This window comes from Scyliorhinus torazame, chromosome 4, assembly GCF_047496885.1.
Source record: "Scyliorhinus torazame isolate Kashiwa2021f chromosome 4, sScyTor2.1, whole genome shotgun sequence".
NCBI classification, from domain to species: domain Eukaryota; kingdom Metazoa; phylum Chordata; class Chondrichthyes; order Carcharhiniformes; family Scyliorhinidae; genus Scyliorhinus; species Scyliorhinus torazame.
Genome location: NC_092710.1, coordinates 188,162,515 through 188,179,855, shown reverse-complemented (window position 1 = coordinate 188,179,855; position 17,341 = coordinate 188,162,515). Strand labels below are relative to the sequence as shown.

At 42.4% G+C, this 17,341-nt stretch overlaps 1 protein-coding gene across 2 annotated transcripts in view; it reads right to left on the bottom strand.

Moving 5' to 3' along the window:
• gtf3c2 (general transcription factor IIIC, polypeptide 2, beta) overlaps nt 1-17,341 on the bottom strand; it is a 151,784-nt gene that overhangs the window by 22,909 nt on the left and 111,534 nt on the right. For both annotated transcript variants that reach the window (XR_011940701.1, XM_072499005.1), the window contains exons 13-16: nt 13,650-13,811; nt 11,728-11,815; nt 9,972-10,100; nt 7,771-7,977 (exon numbers count right to left, since the gene is read on the bottom strand). Coding sequence is in view for 1 of the 2 variants with exons in the window: in XM_072499005.1 (XP_072355106.1) it covers nt 7,771-7,977; nt 9,972-10,100; nt 11,728-11,815; nt 13,650-13,811 (586 nt within the window). In the remaining variant the exon portion in view is untranslated. The remainder of the gene's footprint in view (nt 1-7,770; nt 7,978-9,971; nt 10,101-11,727; nt 11,816-13,649; nt 13,812-17,341) is intronic.

Genomic DNA, 17,341 nt, shown 5'->3' with positions numbered 1-17,341 from the left:
AGAAACAACCACCTAACTATTCAAATTCCATTTTCTAGCTCTTGTATGTCTTGGCATTGGAAGTGCACATCTAAATACTTCTTAAATATTATGAGGGTCGCTGCCTGCACCACCCTTTCAGGCAGTGAGTTCCAGACTCCCACCACCATCGGGGTGAAAAGGTTTTCCTCACATCCCCTCTGAACCTCCTGCCTGTTACCTTAAATCTATGCCACTGGTCATTGACCTCTCCACCAAGGGGGAAGTTTCTTCTTGTCTATTCTATCAATGCCACTCATAATTTTATACATTGCAATCATGTTCCCCCCCCACCCCCAACCCCCGGTCAAGTCTCCTCTACTTCAAGGAAAACAACCCCCGACTATCCAATCTCTCTCTTCATAACTAAAACTCCCCACCACAGGCAACATCCTGATAAATTCCCTTTACAGTGCTATCACATCCCTCCTATAATGTGGCTTCCAGAATTGCACACAATCCTCTAGCTGTGGCCTAACCAGCACTTCATACAGCTCCAGCATAACCTCCCTGCTCTTAAACTCTATGCCTAAAGGCAAGTCTACCATATGCCAGTGTTTTTCAATCCTTTGGGACCCACGCCAGCCACCTTCGCGACCCACCATTTTCACTTACCTATAGCGCGAGAGGTGAGTCTGCTTGGTCCTCACGATCTCATTCCAATCAGGTTCACAGGAGGAGAGGGCTATGCGAATATCGGGTGAAGGATTCAGCCGGTTCATTTGTGCCGCCTTCATCTTTGTGAGGATGGAAAATCCAACCGCGCTCATGTAGGTTGTTGGGAAGGGCAAAAGCAATGAAAATGCTTGTTTTACTCAGCTCCGGATACTCTTCGGAGACGCTATTCCAGAATGCTAACAGGCTGAGGCGCAGAAGTTGAGTTGCAAATTAACAACTGATTCTGGGGTTTCAAACTCAAAGGGATTTTGCACCCACCTCTTCTCTCAAAATTTGTCCTCTGGAAAGTAGCGACCAAAACTGTTGAACAGCGCAGCAAGATGCGATTGAATAAGGTTTGCCAATCCATTTACAGTTTCCTTACTAATGCTGTTTTCTTCGATGTGTCATATCTGTGTGGGGAACATGTAGTAATTTTGGCTTTGCACTCGCAGTTGCCAAACTTTCAATGACTTTTGGAAAGCTTTGATTTCTTCACAGTGCCAAAAGAAATCATCATCCTTCCCTTGCAATTTGAGGTTCAGTTCATTTAGAATTGAAAAGATGTCTGCAAGGTAAGACATTGTTAACATCCAAGTTTCATCAGCAAACAAATCAGCCAGAGAGGACAATTTCTCGAGGAGGAAAGCATGGATTTGATAGCTCAGTTCGTAAACTCTAAGTAGCACCCAATGCCTTGACAGCCAACGTACTTCTGTGTGGAACAATAAATGAGTGTGCTCGGCCCCCATATCGGAACACGGAGTCTCAAAAAGTCTGATATTTAATGCATTTAATGAAATTCACAACTTTCACAATTCCTTTCAACAGGGTGGCACGGTAGCGGAGGGCGGCATGGTAGCAAGATGGTGGCACGGGTAGCACAGTGGTTAGTACTGTTGATTCACAACGCCAGGGTCCCAGGTTCGATTCCTGGCTTGGGTCACTGTGCGGATTCTACACATTCTTCCCGTGTCTGCGTGGGTTTTCTCCGGGTGCTCCAGTTTCCTCCCACACGTGCTGCTAGGTGAATTGGACATTCTGAATTCTCTGACTGTGGACCCGAATAGGTGCCGAAGTGTGGCAACTAGGGGATTTTCACAGTAACGTAATTGCAGTATTAATATAAGCCTACTTGTGACAATAATAAAGATTATTATTATTAAACACACTTCAAGATTGAATGGAATTCCTTTCGATGCCAGTGCCTCACGTGAATAAAACAATGATTCCAAACAATGTCCTGATTAGCTGCCTCCTTAATCCTTATTACAACGCCGCTGTATTTCCCAGTCATGTTGGCTGCTCCATCGCTTGTGATTCCTCTGCAACGAACCCAGTCAAGCCAGCACTTTCCAACCACAAAACTATTCAATGCTTCAAAAATCTTTGCTCCAGTCGTGTGGGTTGGCAAAGTCAGATCGCACATCAAATCCACAACAAAGTCATTGTGTCAAACATACCTAACGTAAACTAGCAAGGTTGCACAATCTGAAACATTTGCACTTTCATCCAGTTGTATTGAAAACTCCTGCACTGATTTTAAATGAGAAATACGCTGGGCTTCTAAATTCTCAGCAATATCACAAATTCGACGAGCCACTGTGTTAACACTAAGTGGGATGCATTTCACTTTTTCAACTAACCTCTCATCTAGGACCGTACGAACTATGTCTAATGCTGCAGGGAAAATTAATCTCTCTGCTAGTGTGGGGGATTTTCTCTTTAGCTACAAGGTAAGCTACCATGTAAGAGGCTAATTGTACTTTGTCATTCAATGTAACATCTCTGCTGAGCACTTCAGCTGATGACTTAAGTTCTCGTTGCATCCTTTGAAAAAATTCAAGAGGTTGGTCCCCGAACTCGCCATGCTTAGTCTTCAAATGCCTTTGAAGTTTTGAGGGTTTTAAACTTTCATTTGCCAGTACTTCCCTGCATATAACACACATGGGCTGTGCATCCTGATTTGCAATGACACAATTAATAAATCCATTGCTCAAAAAAACATCTGTATACTGCTTTGTGCCTGATTTCAGCTTCTTCTTAATGGGCTCTTCACCAGAGGTCCTGAAGCTAACACCAGCACTGCTTTGTCCTGTGGTGGACTCTCTTGAACAGCTCACACCAACACTGCTTTGTCTTGCTGTGGATTCTCCTGTGTCACTCTCACCAGCAGGTTTGGTTGTGAGATCCTGGCCTGTTTGTGTCTCTAGCCCTCTCTTTCTTATTACAAAATGATCCATTTTAAATTTTACAGTCCGTTGCTTGTTTGCTGCTGACAAAACGGAGGAATCACAATCGTGCCCAGAGCACGTGATGTCAGTATTCGGGGCACATGACCTGCTCTCTGCCGTTGCTTCAAGCAGGAAGACTGCATTGAATTTGAAAAAAAATCTTCTCCTGGGTCAGTGCGCTGACGTCACGAGGAGGCGGTGTTTCTCTCTGGACTCCGGGCATGTGCACTGATGAGTGGGCACGGATGCGTAGCGTGGCCACATTCTGAAAGCCAGTCGCGGCCGTCATTTTTAAAGCTGGTCGCAGCCAGCATTTTAAAAAGCTGGCTCCTGCGGCCATTGCGCATTAATTCCTGCGATCAGGAACACCGTGATGGATGGCTCTGCGACCCTTCCGCGGGTCGTGACCCCGACTTTGAAAATGACTGCCATATGCCTTCTTAACCACTTTATCCACTTTCCCTGTTACCTTAAGGAACCAGTATACATTCAAACCAAGGTTTTCCCTCTGATCCTCGGTGCTTCCCAGGGTCCTACCATTCATTGTGTATTCCCTTGCCTTGTTTGTCCTGTTCAAGTGAATCACCTTATACTTCTCCAGGTGATCCCAAGTAAAATGGGAGATTCCAAAAGAAGTAGTAATAGTGGCAGTGATGGAGCCACCTCACAGATGTTTTCCGCCAGAAAAGTGAAGGATACTTTGCACATATTGAATTTATACAGTAATTATTAAGGCTACAATGACTCAGACTCTTCCCTCATTGTGCTAAAGCGACAGTTTTAAGTGGTCCAAAATGTAAACTGTGAATGTTATTTCTAAAACGTCATTGAGCAAAAGTAAATTCTCAATTCATTGTACATCAGTCATCAAACGTACTTACTGAAAGGAAAAGTCAACGGGAATCAGGGGGAAAACGCCCCGTTGGTTGGAGTCCTACCTGCACAAAAGAAGACGATTGTGGTGGTTGGGGGTCAATCATTTCAGCTCCAGGACATCACCGCATGAGGTCCTCGGGATAGTGTCCTAGGCTCAACTATTTTCAGCTGCTTCATCAATGACCTCCCTTCCATCAGAAGGTTAGAAGTGGGGATGTTTGCAGATGACTGCACAATGTTCAGCACCATTTGCGACTCCTCAGATAATGAAGCAGTCCATGTCCAAATGCAGCAAGACCTGGATAATGTCCAGGCTTGGGCTGACAAATGGCAAGTTACATTTGCGCCACACAAGTGCCAGGCAATGGCCATCTCCTACAAAAGAGGATCTAACCACCGCCCCATGACATTCCATGGCATTACCATCGCTGAATCCCCTACATCAACATCCTGGGGGTTACCATTGACCAGAAACTGAACTAGCCATATTAATAACGTGGCTACCAGGTAGGTCAAAGTAACTCACCTGCTGATCCCCCCCCTAAAGCCCATCCACCATCCACAAGGCACAGATCAAGGGTGTAATGGAATACTCTCCCTTGCCTGGGTGAGTGCAGCTCCAACAACACTGAAGAAGCTTGACACCGTGCAGGACAAAGCAGTCCACTTTATTGCTCCCCCTTCCACAAACACTCAAACCCTCCACCACTGCCGAACAGTGGCAGTCGTGTGTACCATCTACAAGGTGCACTGCAGTAACTCACCAAGAGGTAGGTTTCTTAGACACCACCTTCCAAACCCACAACTACCATCTAGAAGGACAAAAGCAGCAGATACCTGGGAACCCCACTACCTGGAGATTCTCCTCCAAGTCACTCACCACCCTGACTTGGAAATATATCGCCATTCCTTCACTGTTGCTGAAGCAACATCCTGGAACTCCCTCTCTAACACAGTGGGTGTACCTACACCTCAAGGACTGCATCGGTTCAAGGCAATTCACCAACACCTTCTGAAGGGCAACTCAGGATGGGCAATAAATACTGGGCTAACCTGTGACACTCACATTCCATAAATGAATTTTAAAAATCAACATAACCATTATTGCGGGCCAATGGTTTATTCCTATCTATTAAACTATGGTATGTTAAACATTTTCTTTGTGACCTTCCTATGTTATAATTTGGTTGCACTGTTGTGTCACTAAATAAGGTTTGAGTAACACCTCAATAACAATTCCTAAAATTAATTATAATGAGTAATGCTATAAAGTACGATGAGTCCGCTAGAAATCTGAAATCTGAAGAGTTATACGGACTCGATGCGTTAACTCTGTTTCTCTCTGTACAGATGCTCCCAGACCTGCTGAGTTTTTCCAGAATCTTGTGCTTTTATTTAAGCTGTAAATTAGTAGTTTGAGAGTCTGGGCCTCATAAAAGGCAAACACAACTTGTGCAAAGACAGTACGGAGGGATTTCAGTCCCAGGCACTCTTGATTAACTTGATCCACTTCACTGTGCTCACAGAAATCTTCCCTGTCTTTCCATCCCCCCTTCAAAGTCCTATTTATGCTTATCCACATCTTCAGCTGCCCTTCTTCTCACTTCCACAATCACTGCTGTCTATAAGTCACTGACATTTTTATATTTTCCACTCCTAATATGAAACATTCTTTTCCACTGCTTCATTCCACTTGCTACCATACACACACCATAACCTAGCCTATATCCATGCCCCAGTATTACACGCACTGCCTACACTACCAGTTCCCATTGGTAGAATTGATTAAAACAGCTTTCCAAGGAACATTGACATTTGCCTGCCATACATAGGATGTGCGTGCAAGAAAATGAGATGGTAGACTACCAACAGTGCGCTTTCAAAAAATGAAGTCTCACCTCACTAGCTGCCCATGGCCCACCTGTAGCCACTTAAAATGGCCAACTCCCGATTCAAAATGGCGAACGGCAAAGGCTGATGGGAAAATCAGCCAACAAGACAAAAACCAGCAGCTGCAGGTTGGCTGTGTATTCACCTCTGGAAAGGCCAGACAATATCGATACCAGCAACCATCAGCATAACAAAACAACAGCCATCTGCATACTAATGAGCAATCCCCGGGAACAATAAGCAACATTTAGACACACAAAGCAAAACCAGACTCTTCGGCGCCAGCAGAAGCCTACACAAAAGGAGGTGAACGAGCACGTCAAGACCGCCCATCGATCAGGGAACCGCTCCAGCATTGGAGAAAATCGAACCAAGCGATTGGGACAACGTCCAATCACTTGGGACCAGGTACAGGGTCCGCCCAGAGAGGCGGGAAGCCCCTGGGACTATAAGAATTGAGCCCCAAGTTCAAATCGCTCTCTTCTTCTCCACCTCTTCCTCAGCTCATCACTCTTCAGCAGCTCCTCTTCAGCTATTCTTCCTGCCCGGGTCACCCAGCAACAACGAACCAACATTGACCGTGATCGGAGCAGTGAAGATCGAACCCGTAAGTCTTAATTCAACGCTTGCTACGAGATAGGTGCTCCTAGCTACCAATCTGTACCAACTTCGAATCCCGCAGGCTCAGGACCCGAACGAAAGGCAATTTGTTTCCCTGACCTGGTGGGCCAGTTCCAAGTTAAGTATATGCCTGTTAGTTGTAGAAGTAGCTTAGACATAGAATTTGTGCATGAGTAGCGATTACTGTGTATAATAAATGTGCTTTGATTTAAACCTTACTAATCGGTGTATTGGATTATTGATCATTACTCGGACTTGAACCACGTGGCAGTATCATAAAGATACCTGACGACTCAAGAGCGAAGGTAATAAAACAGAGCAATTGAACTAAGGCAAAGTTAGCAACACACCCCAACATGAATTTTGTGCAGATCTTGAAATGGGTGGCCAGTACTCATGCCTCAAAGAGGCAAGAAACTTAGTTCAATATTAAGTCCCAGATGTGGAGCAGCTTAAACAGGGATGGCTGCAGGCGACCCCAAAAATGGGCCAAATTTTTAAAATTTTATTCTTGTGGGGCAATCAGTGCTCCTTCTTTTTGCACAAAAAAGTTCCGTCTTGCTGTCAACTTCTGGGCAACCTCTCCAAGAATTGTTATCCCCAGAACTAACATCGCTCACCTTGATTAATTCAAAATTTTATTTTTTAAAGTTCTAACTAGCTAGCTAAATTCAAGGGGTAATGTTTTAAAAACTTCAATGGAGATGCAAGATTTATGGTATCAGTAAGAGAAATCTGGCAGGTTGTACAACAGGCAGCCTAGTTGATAGTGCCAGCTTCCCTCTTCTATGGAGGTTGAGCATTTTACTCCATAGTGTTGTAATCAGAGTTAGACCCTACTCACAAATCCAAATTATGATAGTGATTAGACTGTATACGCAGATGATTGATTGCAGGTGAAGAATTCCATATGATAAGATTAATTATATTATGTTTTGTGCAGCTGAACCACTTCAACTAAAGCAGCTTGGTCAATGGGCTGCATCCAATGTACTCCCTTCCCTATGTGTATGGGAATATATTTCTTTATAAAAATGTTCCATTGACTGCTGACAACAAAATGCATTTTAAATAAAATATTAAGAATACATTTTGAAAAATGTTCACTGCTGTGGCTCCAATAGCAAAAACTAGAAACTTGTCCAAAACCACCAGAACAACATCAAGTGGCACGTTGGAGGACATTGCATGAAAATGAAAATCGCTTATTGTCACAAGTAGGCTTCAAATGAAGTTACTGTGAAAAGCCCCTAGTCGCCACATTCCGGCGCCTGTTCGGGAAGGCTGTTACGGGAATGTGGAGCAGGGCACTGTTCACTCAAAACTCCAAGACACAGACACACACAAGAGTGCATACGTACGTGCGAACACAGACCCAAGCAGTTTGCAGATTATATAGGCCAATTGCGAATGTTTCATAGCATGGCATTGGAGAGACATAATGTAAATCGGATTCAGATCTATTTTTACTCACCAGGTCGGTATCATCAAATATTATGTAGTATTTCTTCACTGTATCACTATAAGTCTTTGGTTCAGTGACAAAACTGGGATTTAAATCTTCCTTCTCCATTTCCGAAGAACTTGTTTGGATACTGGCCTCTTTCCCTTCTTGATTTGAGCTGGCAGTTGAAATGCCAATGGTAGCATTGTGACGAACAAGGTCAGCTTTATAAATAGGCTGCAGAAAAATAATAGTGAATCAGCACGATTGCAATTCAATAAGGGAGATATTTAATTTCAAACTAGATGCTTTCCTCATTGATCCTTTTGATTTACATTTAGCTAGTTGATTGGTAATTTAATAAATAATCAGATTTGTGACATTTGAAGTTGAAACACCTCTTGAGCTGATTCCAGTACCAGCCTCCCCGAACAGGTGCCAGAATGTGGCGACTAGGGGCTTTTCACAGTTAATTCATTGAAGCCTACTTGTGACAATAAGCGATTATTATTATTATTTATTATGCCCCTTAAGATCTCCACTTTTAGATGTTTTGAAAGGTGGAACATTGCAGATATTTGTTAGATACAGGATGCAATTCTCAAAAAAACTTTTAAATGTTGTCTCCGACAGGAAATGAGGTGAGATTGCCGGAGGGTGGTTTGGCATGATCCAGATCACAATCTACCCACACTTTTAAAAAAATCTTGGAGTTTTGAGTGAACAGTGCCCTGCTCCACATTCCCCCCTTCTCGTTGACAAACAACCCCCCAATCGCAGTTATCAGGCCTCCTTGGTACCAGCATCCCCCACCCAAGGTAACAACCTCCTGCTATGGGGTCACCTAATGCCCTAATGCACCCCCTTCAGGCCCCACCCCTTAATGCCCACTTCAGACTCCATTCCCTTCATGCCCCACTCCAGGATGACACTGTCCACCATGTTCTATGTAATCTATGTAATCTATGTCCCCGACCACCCAGGGACTACAATGGCCTCTGAGCCCCCCCTCTGGGGTGGTCATCACGTCTGGTCTCACTTTGTGGAGACCAATGGTGATTTGCTCCAGCCTCATGTTGCACCAGCAGCTGGGAGAAGTGGAGGAGCCAGAAGAATTTGGCGTACAACAGATCCTGCTTATTTAAATGAGGATTTAAATATTGTTATGCAAGAGAGATATTAGGAAATAGGGTTTAGAAATTATATCAAAGATGTAGCAGGCAATTTAGGGGTTAAACCGACTGAGGGAGTACAGAGTCAGAAGGATACATCCACACCTGGCCGAGTTACATTGTCTCAGTCAGACTTAAACTCGTTAGTGGAAACACACAGGATGCCTCAGATCCATTGTCCTTCGGGCCACTCCTGTCTGTCCAGCCATTAGCCCATTACAGAGTCTGATAGCCTCTCTGTTCATCAATGGGAGGTTAGTTGCAAATCAATACCATGGCTCCGTTCTTTTGTATAAACGGCGTGGACCATCAAAAAGCCAAGATAACGATGACAGGTTCAAGTCTGGAAAGCCCATACAACCTTTGTTTGGTAGGCTGCCGGAGCTTAGAGAGAAAAACAATCCTCTTTTGAACAGGTACAGGAGAAGGCTTTGGAAATCAACCTAGAGAAGTCATGAAAGTTGCCACTGAGACAGGCTTTGGAAAAGGGTTTTGAACAAATGTCCCTAACAGAAGTAAAGTTACTTCGTTAGTGCAAGTATTGCCTTTGTCTTACTGTGTAAGTGGCATGAGAGCTGCATGTTCTGTTAAAAGTGATGTTTAATGTAAACTAGTGTCTTAAGGTTAAGAAACTACAAGTAATCTGTTAGCATTAGAGTTGAAGTTTAAATATAGTTTTCTTTTCTTTGTTTTAATTAAGTTTCTTTATAAAATAACCAGGCCCAATTTCTTATATAATCCTGGATTAAATCTATCTTTCCGCTTTAAATGTTATGGGTCTGGTCCAATCTCTTACGCACTGTTGAAACCTGACCAGGCATCTGTAACAATATGCTAATCCGGTTCATGCCCAGCAAGGGCAACCAGATCACGCCAGCAGGAACAGGCCAGGAGCATCAGAAACTGTTTGGCACCTGCCATAAATCTCGTTTCAGGCCTCTCCCATAATTCTCGCAACATATCGGGATTTGTGTCAGGTGCAATGCAGCCGGAGAATAAGACACTATAAATCAAGTGTCTTAAATATCAGACACAGCCAACATATTAATAGATACTTACAAAACGACGCTCATTTGGTCGCTTGATATTCATCGTGTTGTTCATACAGTCTGGAAGGATCACTGCCATCACTTCTCCAGTATTGTCTCCTGAGACACAGGTATTTAACCAATCAGAGCCAGAGATACTCTGCAAACAATAAATAAGAACAGGATCTTTAAGAAATAGACCATCGTAGAAAATCGAAAGACAGCTGTTGGGAACTTCTTTTTACTGAACGAGGAGAAATATTTCAAAAACATAGGTGTTTTTAGACACTTTTATAATCTAATATCAGATGCTGTGAATAGCAGGGGAACCAGGCAGATTATCAAGTGTATTATATCAATAATTTAAATGGAAGATCACATTAAGTAGGGGATACAAGTTCCTGCCCCAATAATGAAAGTTTATTTCCCAATCTGCTGAATTTCCAACTTCAATCATGTTGAATAAGGTTATGGTGTCTCTTGGGGTCTGAAATTTAATGCGGGGGGGGGGGGGGGGGGGGGGACTATTTCTGAGCAACTCCTTTGAATAGCTACTTTCCTAGTTGAAGATGTAACAGCTCAAGCAGAGCGAGTAAAGGGATAATATTAGAAAATTGCAGCAGGGGTGGAGAACACTTACTCAAAAGAGATTTCTAAAAATATTTTAAAATGGTGAAAAACACTGGAAACTGAAATTGCCACTGGGTAAAGTTGCAGAAAGTGACTTATCAGCATGCATTTAAGCAGTGACTGTACTTCAGAAAAAATACACCACTGGCGTAAAGCACTCTGGGAGATCCAGAGATCATGGATTACATGTGTATCATTTGGTTTTCTTATTTTCACTGCCAAATTGACTTTAAAACCATTGCTTATATGGCAATTGCAGAGATTTGTGAAACTGGTCAAGACACACCAAAACGGTTGCCTGAACAATAGATGCATCAATACTCTTCCCAGTAACTAAACTCACATCAGGTCTGACTTAGAAGAAAACACCATTTTTGATTTGACTTTGCAGGTGTAGAATACAACACCGTTCGCCATTAATGACTTTTAATAGGGCCCACAAACACAAAGTAACTTTGTTCACACATTTTTCTAATTAATGCATTTTGAATGGTACAAATCTTCAGAGCAGCGCTTAAACAGACAATTTCCCTGCACCAGGAAAAAAAATCTCACCTGCTTTTTAAAAAATGTCTTCATCTGTTCTATTCGCCTCAACGACTCCCTCAGGTACAAAGTTCTACATTCTCACCATTCTTCTGAATTTTCCAGTTAATTTATTGGTATCTATCTTATACTAATCACCTCTAGTTTTGTTCTCCTCCATAAGTAGAAAAATCTATCGATGTCTATTGTATTTAAATCTTTCATAATATGAAAACCTCTATTAGGCCACCCTGCAAACTTCTCTTTTCAGGAGTTAAGAGACTCAGCCTCTTTATGAACCTGAATGGTATACCCCCGCACTATCATCCTTGTAAATCTTTTTTACACCCTTCCCAATGCCTTAATATATTTTCTATGACATAAAGACCAAAATTGTACACAGTACTCCAGGTGTGGTCTAAGTGAGGTCCGATACAAGTTTAGAATTATTTTTTAATTTGAAAAGTAGTCTACTGCATGTTTTTTTAAATCGACCTGTTGAGCTTGGTTGTTACATTTAATGATTTGTGTATTTGTACTCCCAGATCCTTTGCTTCCATACCCCATTTAGATTATTTACCTGCTTTAAATATACTTTTCTTAACTTACCATGAAACTATAAACAAACCTACCCAGACTGTTCCTGCTCTTGGAGCAGCAAAATATGGCTTAAATCCAAGAAAACCAGCATCCACATAATGAATTCCACTGAGTCCAAACCTGCAAAAGAAACAATTCTTAGGACTGGTGTTGATACTATGAATATATGTTGTCTGAACAAATAAATTAGCTGATAGGTCTGAGGATGTTAATGGCAGACAAACTAACTTTCATTATAACTGTCTGTCTTCAGGTCATCATTAGTGGCCAGATCAGATTTTCTACTTCCCCAAAAGCTACAGGATACTGTAAATGTTATTCACGTTTATACAGGAGTTAATAAATATGATACATCTTTCAATAACTTTTCCCCTTCCCAATCTAGCTCAATAAAATCATAGAGATGCAGCAGGTTAACAAATATTGTACATTAATTTCATCGTTAAAATGATAGATGGGGAATGAAAAGTTCCAATTGTATCTTCAATTTAAAGTTGAGTCAGACAGCTATACTCAGAGAAATTTGGCACAGCATGGGACGACTAATCCTTTAAATTTCTAAATTTAATGTATGCAACATAAATTGCTGCCTGAAGATTGTAATACAATATAAAAGATTATGAAAATGAAACTTTCTGAGCTCATCTAAGCCGTAAATTACACATCTTTATCCATTCAGCACAATACTAAATAACTTGCATTTATGCATTATAGTTAATATTCTAAAATGTTCCACTGCGCTTTACAGGAGTGTTGTAAAAGAACATTTGACCATGAGTCATGTGAGGGGATATCAAGGTAGATGATCAAAAGTACTCTCAAAGAGGTAGGGTTTAAGGAGCATCTTAATGGAGGAAAGAGGTTTTATTTTCTTTCATGCGATGTGGATGTCAGCATTTATTGCCCACCTGTAATTTGAAGGGAGCCACCTTCTTGAACCTATGTAGTCCATATGGTGTAGGTACACCCACAGCACTGTCAGGAAGGGAGTTCCAGAATTTTAAACCAGTGACAATGAAAGAATGGCAATATTGTTCCAAGTCGGGATGGCGTGTGGCTTAAAGAGGAGAACTTGCATATCCCATGCATCTGCTGCCTTTGTTCTTCCAGGTGGTAGAGGTCACGGGTTTGGAAAGCACTATCGAAGGAGCCTTAGTGAGTTGTTGCAGTGCATCTTTTAGATGGCACACACGGCTAACACTGTGCATCGGTGGTGGATGAAGTGAATGTTTAACATACAAATTAAGAGAAGTCCGCTTGACTCTTCGAGCCTGCTCCACTTTTCAATAATATGCTGACTAATCTGATTGTAACCTCAACTCCACATTCCTACCTTCGTCAGAGAACCTTTCACCCCCTTGCTTGTCAAGAATCCATCTCGCTCTGCATTAAAAATATTCCAAGGCTCTGCTTTCACCATATTTTAAGGAATTCCAAAGACTCATTATTCTTGGAGAGAAAAAAAATAAGATGGCAAAAGGGAAGCCAAAGAAATTACTTTGTCCTGGGCGGTGTTCAGTGTTGTTGGAGCTGTACTCATCCAGGCAACTGGAGAGTATTTCATCACACTCCTGACTTGTGCCTTGTGGATGGTGGACAGGTTTTGGGAAGTCAGGGGGTGAGTTGCTCGCTGCAGAATCCCCAGCCCCTGGCCTGCTCTTGTAGCCACAGTATTTATATGGCTGGTCCAGTTCAGTTTCTGGTCAATGGCAATCTCCAGGATGATGATGGTTGCGAATTCAGTGATGGTAATGTCATTGAATGACAAGGGAGATGGTTGGATTCTCTCGCTGGAGATCGTCATTGCCTGGCACTTGATGTGGCGCAAATGTAACTTGCCACTTCTGATCTTATGATGGAGAGAAGGTCATTGATGAAGCAGCTGAAGATGGTTGGGCTTTTGTCACATAAATCAGTGTTACACATCTTGGCTAAAAAGGCAATTGAAACTTACGCAGCATAGCAATTTTCTTGCGCCACCATAACTCCGCACCAGGGAAGCAACCAAGCGACCTCAGTGTTCAAGTATCGCTTGATTTCATTGATTGGTTGGTATGTTCTTCTGAGATCCCAGAACTTGATTTTCCTGTCAGGGCTAGCTGTCACTAAAAAGTTGCTATCGGCAGACAATTTGAGAAAAAGTAAATGACAATTTGCCAGTTTTAACACGATCTTAAAATATAATTTCCAAATTATACATTGGTATTATAGCACTTAACTGTCACTTATAATTAATGTCATTATTAATGAACAAAACTGTAATCTATAATAATTTATGTTAATCTTATTTCCACACTACATTACCCGATTGATACAAGCAGGAATGCATTATGTTATTTGAGAGCCAATCAGGTCAGCTGTGTGGCTCGTGATGTGGGGCAACTCCAACTGCACGGGTTCAATTCTCATACCAGCTGAGGTTATCCATGAAGGTCACGCCTTCTCAACCTTGTCCATTGCCTAAGGTGTGGTGACCCTCAGGTTAAATCACCACCAGTCAGCTCTGAAACGGGAGAGCAGCCTATGGTCCTGAGATTGTGGCGACATTTACATTACATTTACATGCTAGCTGGCAATTAACACTGCACCTCTGAACTAATTTAAAGATCACACAGTGTGCCATCATGTCACATAGAAAAAATTCATAAATGGATTTAAATAATTAACACAGTTAATTATTTTTATTCATATTGCATCCAACCTCATTTCAACATGGAGGTCAAAAGAAATCGTTGAATTCCGGCTTTAAACTAAATAAAATTTAAGAACTCCTTTCAACTGATGCCCCATATGTTTTAAAAACTGTTCATAAAGTAAGGCTCAGTCATTCCATATAAATTCCTTTTGCATAAGATGACACAGTTGCATTTGGTTTATTGCAAAGTAGGAAACTTAAACAATACAAAACTGCATACATTATAAAAATTGGAAAATTAGTATTCTATAGACTGCAACACACACTTTAGGTCGAGATGGTGTTCTAAGTCTTTTGAGCTGCTCTGCTGCAACTTAGTCTTGTAATTCCTGTGGTAAGTGCTGAACACTGCCCTGTTGTATAGAACATAAAGAACATAGAACAGTACAGCACAGTACAGGCCCTTCAGCTCACGATGTTGTGCCGACCATTTATCCTAATCTAAGATCAACCTAACCTACACCCCTTCAATTTACTGCTGTCCATGTGCCTGTCCAAGAGTCGCTTAAATGTCCGTAATGGCTCTGACTCCACCACCTCCGCTGGCAGTGCATTCCACACACCCACCCTCTGAAAGGGCACCCTATCCCACCCTAGGCAAAGAACCTACCTCTGACACCTCCCCTATACCTTCCTCCAATCATCTTAAAATTATGTTCCCTCATGACAGCCATTTCCACCCTGGGGAAAAGTCTCTGGCTATCCACTCTATCCATGCCTCTCATCACCTTGTACACCTCTATCAAGTCACCTCTCTGCCTTCTTCGCTCCAGTGAGAAAAGCCCTAGCTCCCTCAACCTTTCTTCATAAGCCATGCCCTCTAGTCCAGGCAGCATCCTGGTAAATCTCCTCTGTACCCTCTCCAAAGCATCCACATCCTTCCTATAATGAGGCGACCAGAACTGGACACAATATTCCAAGTGTGGTCTAACTAGGGTTTTGTAAAGCTGCAGCAAAACCTCGCAGCTCTAAAACTCAATCCCCATATTAATGAAAGCCCACACACCATACGCCTTCTTAACAACCCTATCAACCTGGGTGGCAACTTTGAGGGATCTATGTACGTGGACCCCAAGATCCCTCTGTTCCTCCACACTTCCAAGAATCCTGCCTTTAACCCTGTATTCAGCATTCAAATTCGACCTTCCAAAATGAATCACTTCACATTTATCAAGGTTGAACTCCATCTGCCACTTCTCAGCCCAGCTTTGCATCCTGTCAATGTCCTGTTGTAACCTGCAACAACCCTCAACCATAGGGTCCCAGGTTCGATTCCTGGCTTGGGTCACTGTCTGTGCGGATTCTGCATGTTCTTCCCGCTTCCTTCTGATGTTCCAGTTTCCTCCCACAAGTCCCGACAGACGTGCTTGTTAGATGAATTGGACATTCTGAATTTTCTCTCGGTGTACCGAACAGGCACCGGAATGTGGCAACTAGGAGATTTTCATAATAACTTAATTGCAGTGTTAATGTAAGCCTACTTGTGACAATAAAGATTATTACTATAGTATTCCTACAGTGAAGGAGGCCATTCACTGCGCCGACCCTCTGAAAGGGCACCCTATCCCACCCTATCCCCTTAAACCCATCTAACCTATACATCCCTGAATACCAAGGAGCAATACGGTATGGCCAATCCAGCTAACTTGCACTTCTTTGGACTGTGTGAGGAAACCGGAGCACCCAGAGGAAACCCACACGAGCACGGGGAGAACGTGCAAACTTCACACAGACAGCCACCCAAGGCCAGAATTGAACCCGGGTCTCTGGCACTGTGGGGTAGCAATACTAACCACGGTTCCACCATTTGACGTTTTCTTAAATAATGTATGGAAATGTATTTTATATGCATTCTAGAGACAAGTAGGCACTAATTCCTTTTAGGGGTTGGTGTTCATTAACATGAAATGTAAGTATCACCGCCTCACCAAACAACCCTCCCTGTTTGGCCTGACTAACCACTTTCCAACCAGTGTCACGACACCCTGGGCTAGTGCGTGATCAATCCCAGCCCGACTTGACCGGAGTGGCAACACAGGTGAAATTAGATTTTATTCATAATACTGTGGTCCTTGGTTGAGCCCATAAATACAGTCACCAGGTTTGTAATTTTACAACACAAGTAGCCTTTTATTATATCCAGTATTATAATGAAAAGGACAGAAAATGTAACTGACTATCTAATACACCTTTCCCAACACTCCCCCCTACCCACCATCTAACTTGCTCCACTCTCTCTACACACATAGACAAACAACACAGAGGGGGAAAAGGGAAAGAATATATTAATTAAAATAAAAGGATAAAGATCTTTGAAGCACTGGGATGATTTCCGATTAGTATTTTTCTGAAGTTCAGCTTTTGATTTGATATTTCTTCCTTCTAGGCTTGGGAGTTTTCTCTGGCAAGGGTGTCTACGTTCTCTGCAGACTCAGCATCATTTCAGGTTCACAGCAAAGGATGTGCCAGGCACTCACTGCTTTCAGAACAATAAAGCAGTTCTTTCACTTCAGCAAGCAGGAGAGTGATAGAGAGTGAAAGTGTGACTTCCACTTGCAAGTGTGAAATATTTCTGCTAAATTCTCTCACGCAGGAACCAATCAGTGACTGCTGTCAAGCAGAACAATGTCCCCTGGCCAACCCACTGGTTGCCAGCTAACCTTCCAACCAACTTCCTCCAAAACCAGGTCCAGCCAGGGCCGAAGAGTCTGGCTTCTTCTCTTCAAACAGGAAAATTGGGAATGCAGTGTCCTGATAAGCAGGCTGTTTCAACTGAGTCTTCTGCTTAAAGGAACATCCTGATTATAGCTCCACGGACCAAAATAATAAAATAAATGGGAACAATGGATCACACAGGAAGGACTCTTACACTAAGGATCTATAATATATGAACATTTTCCTCAAACCATTAGTGATTGTTTTTAAATTATCTAGTTTCAACAATATATCAC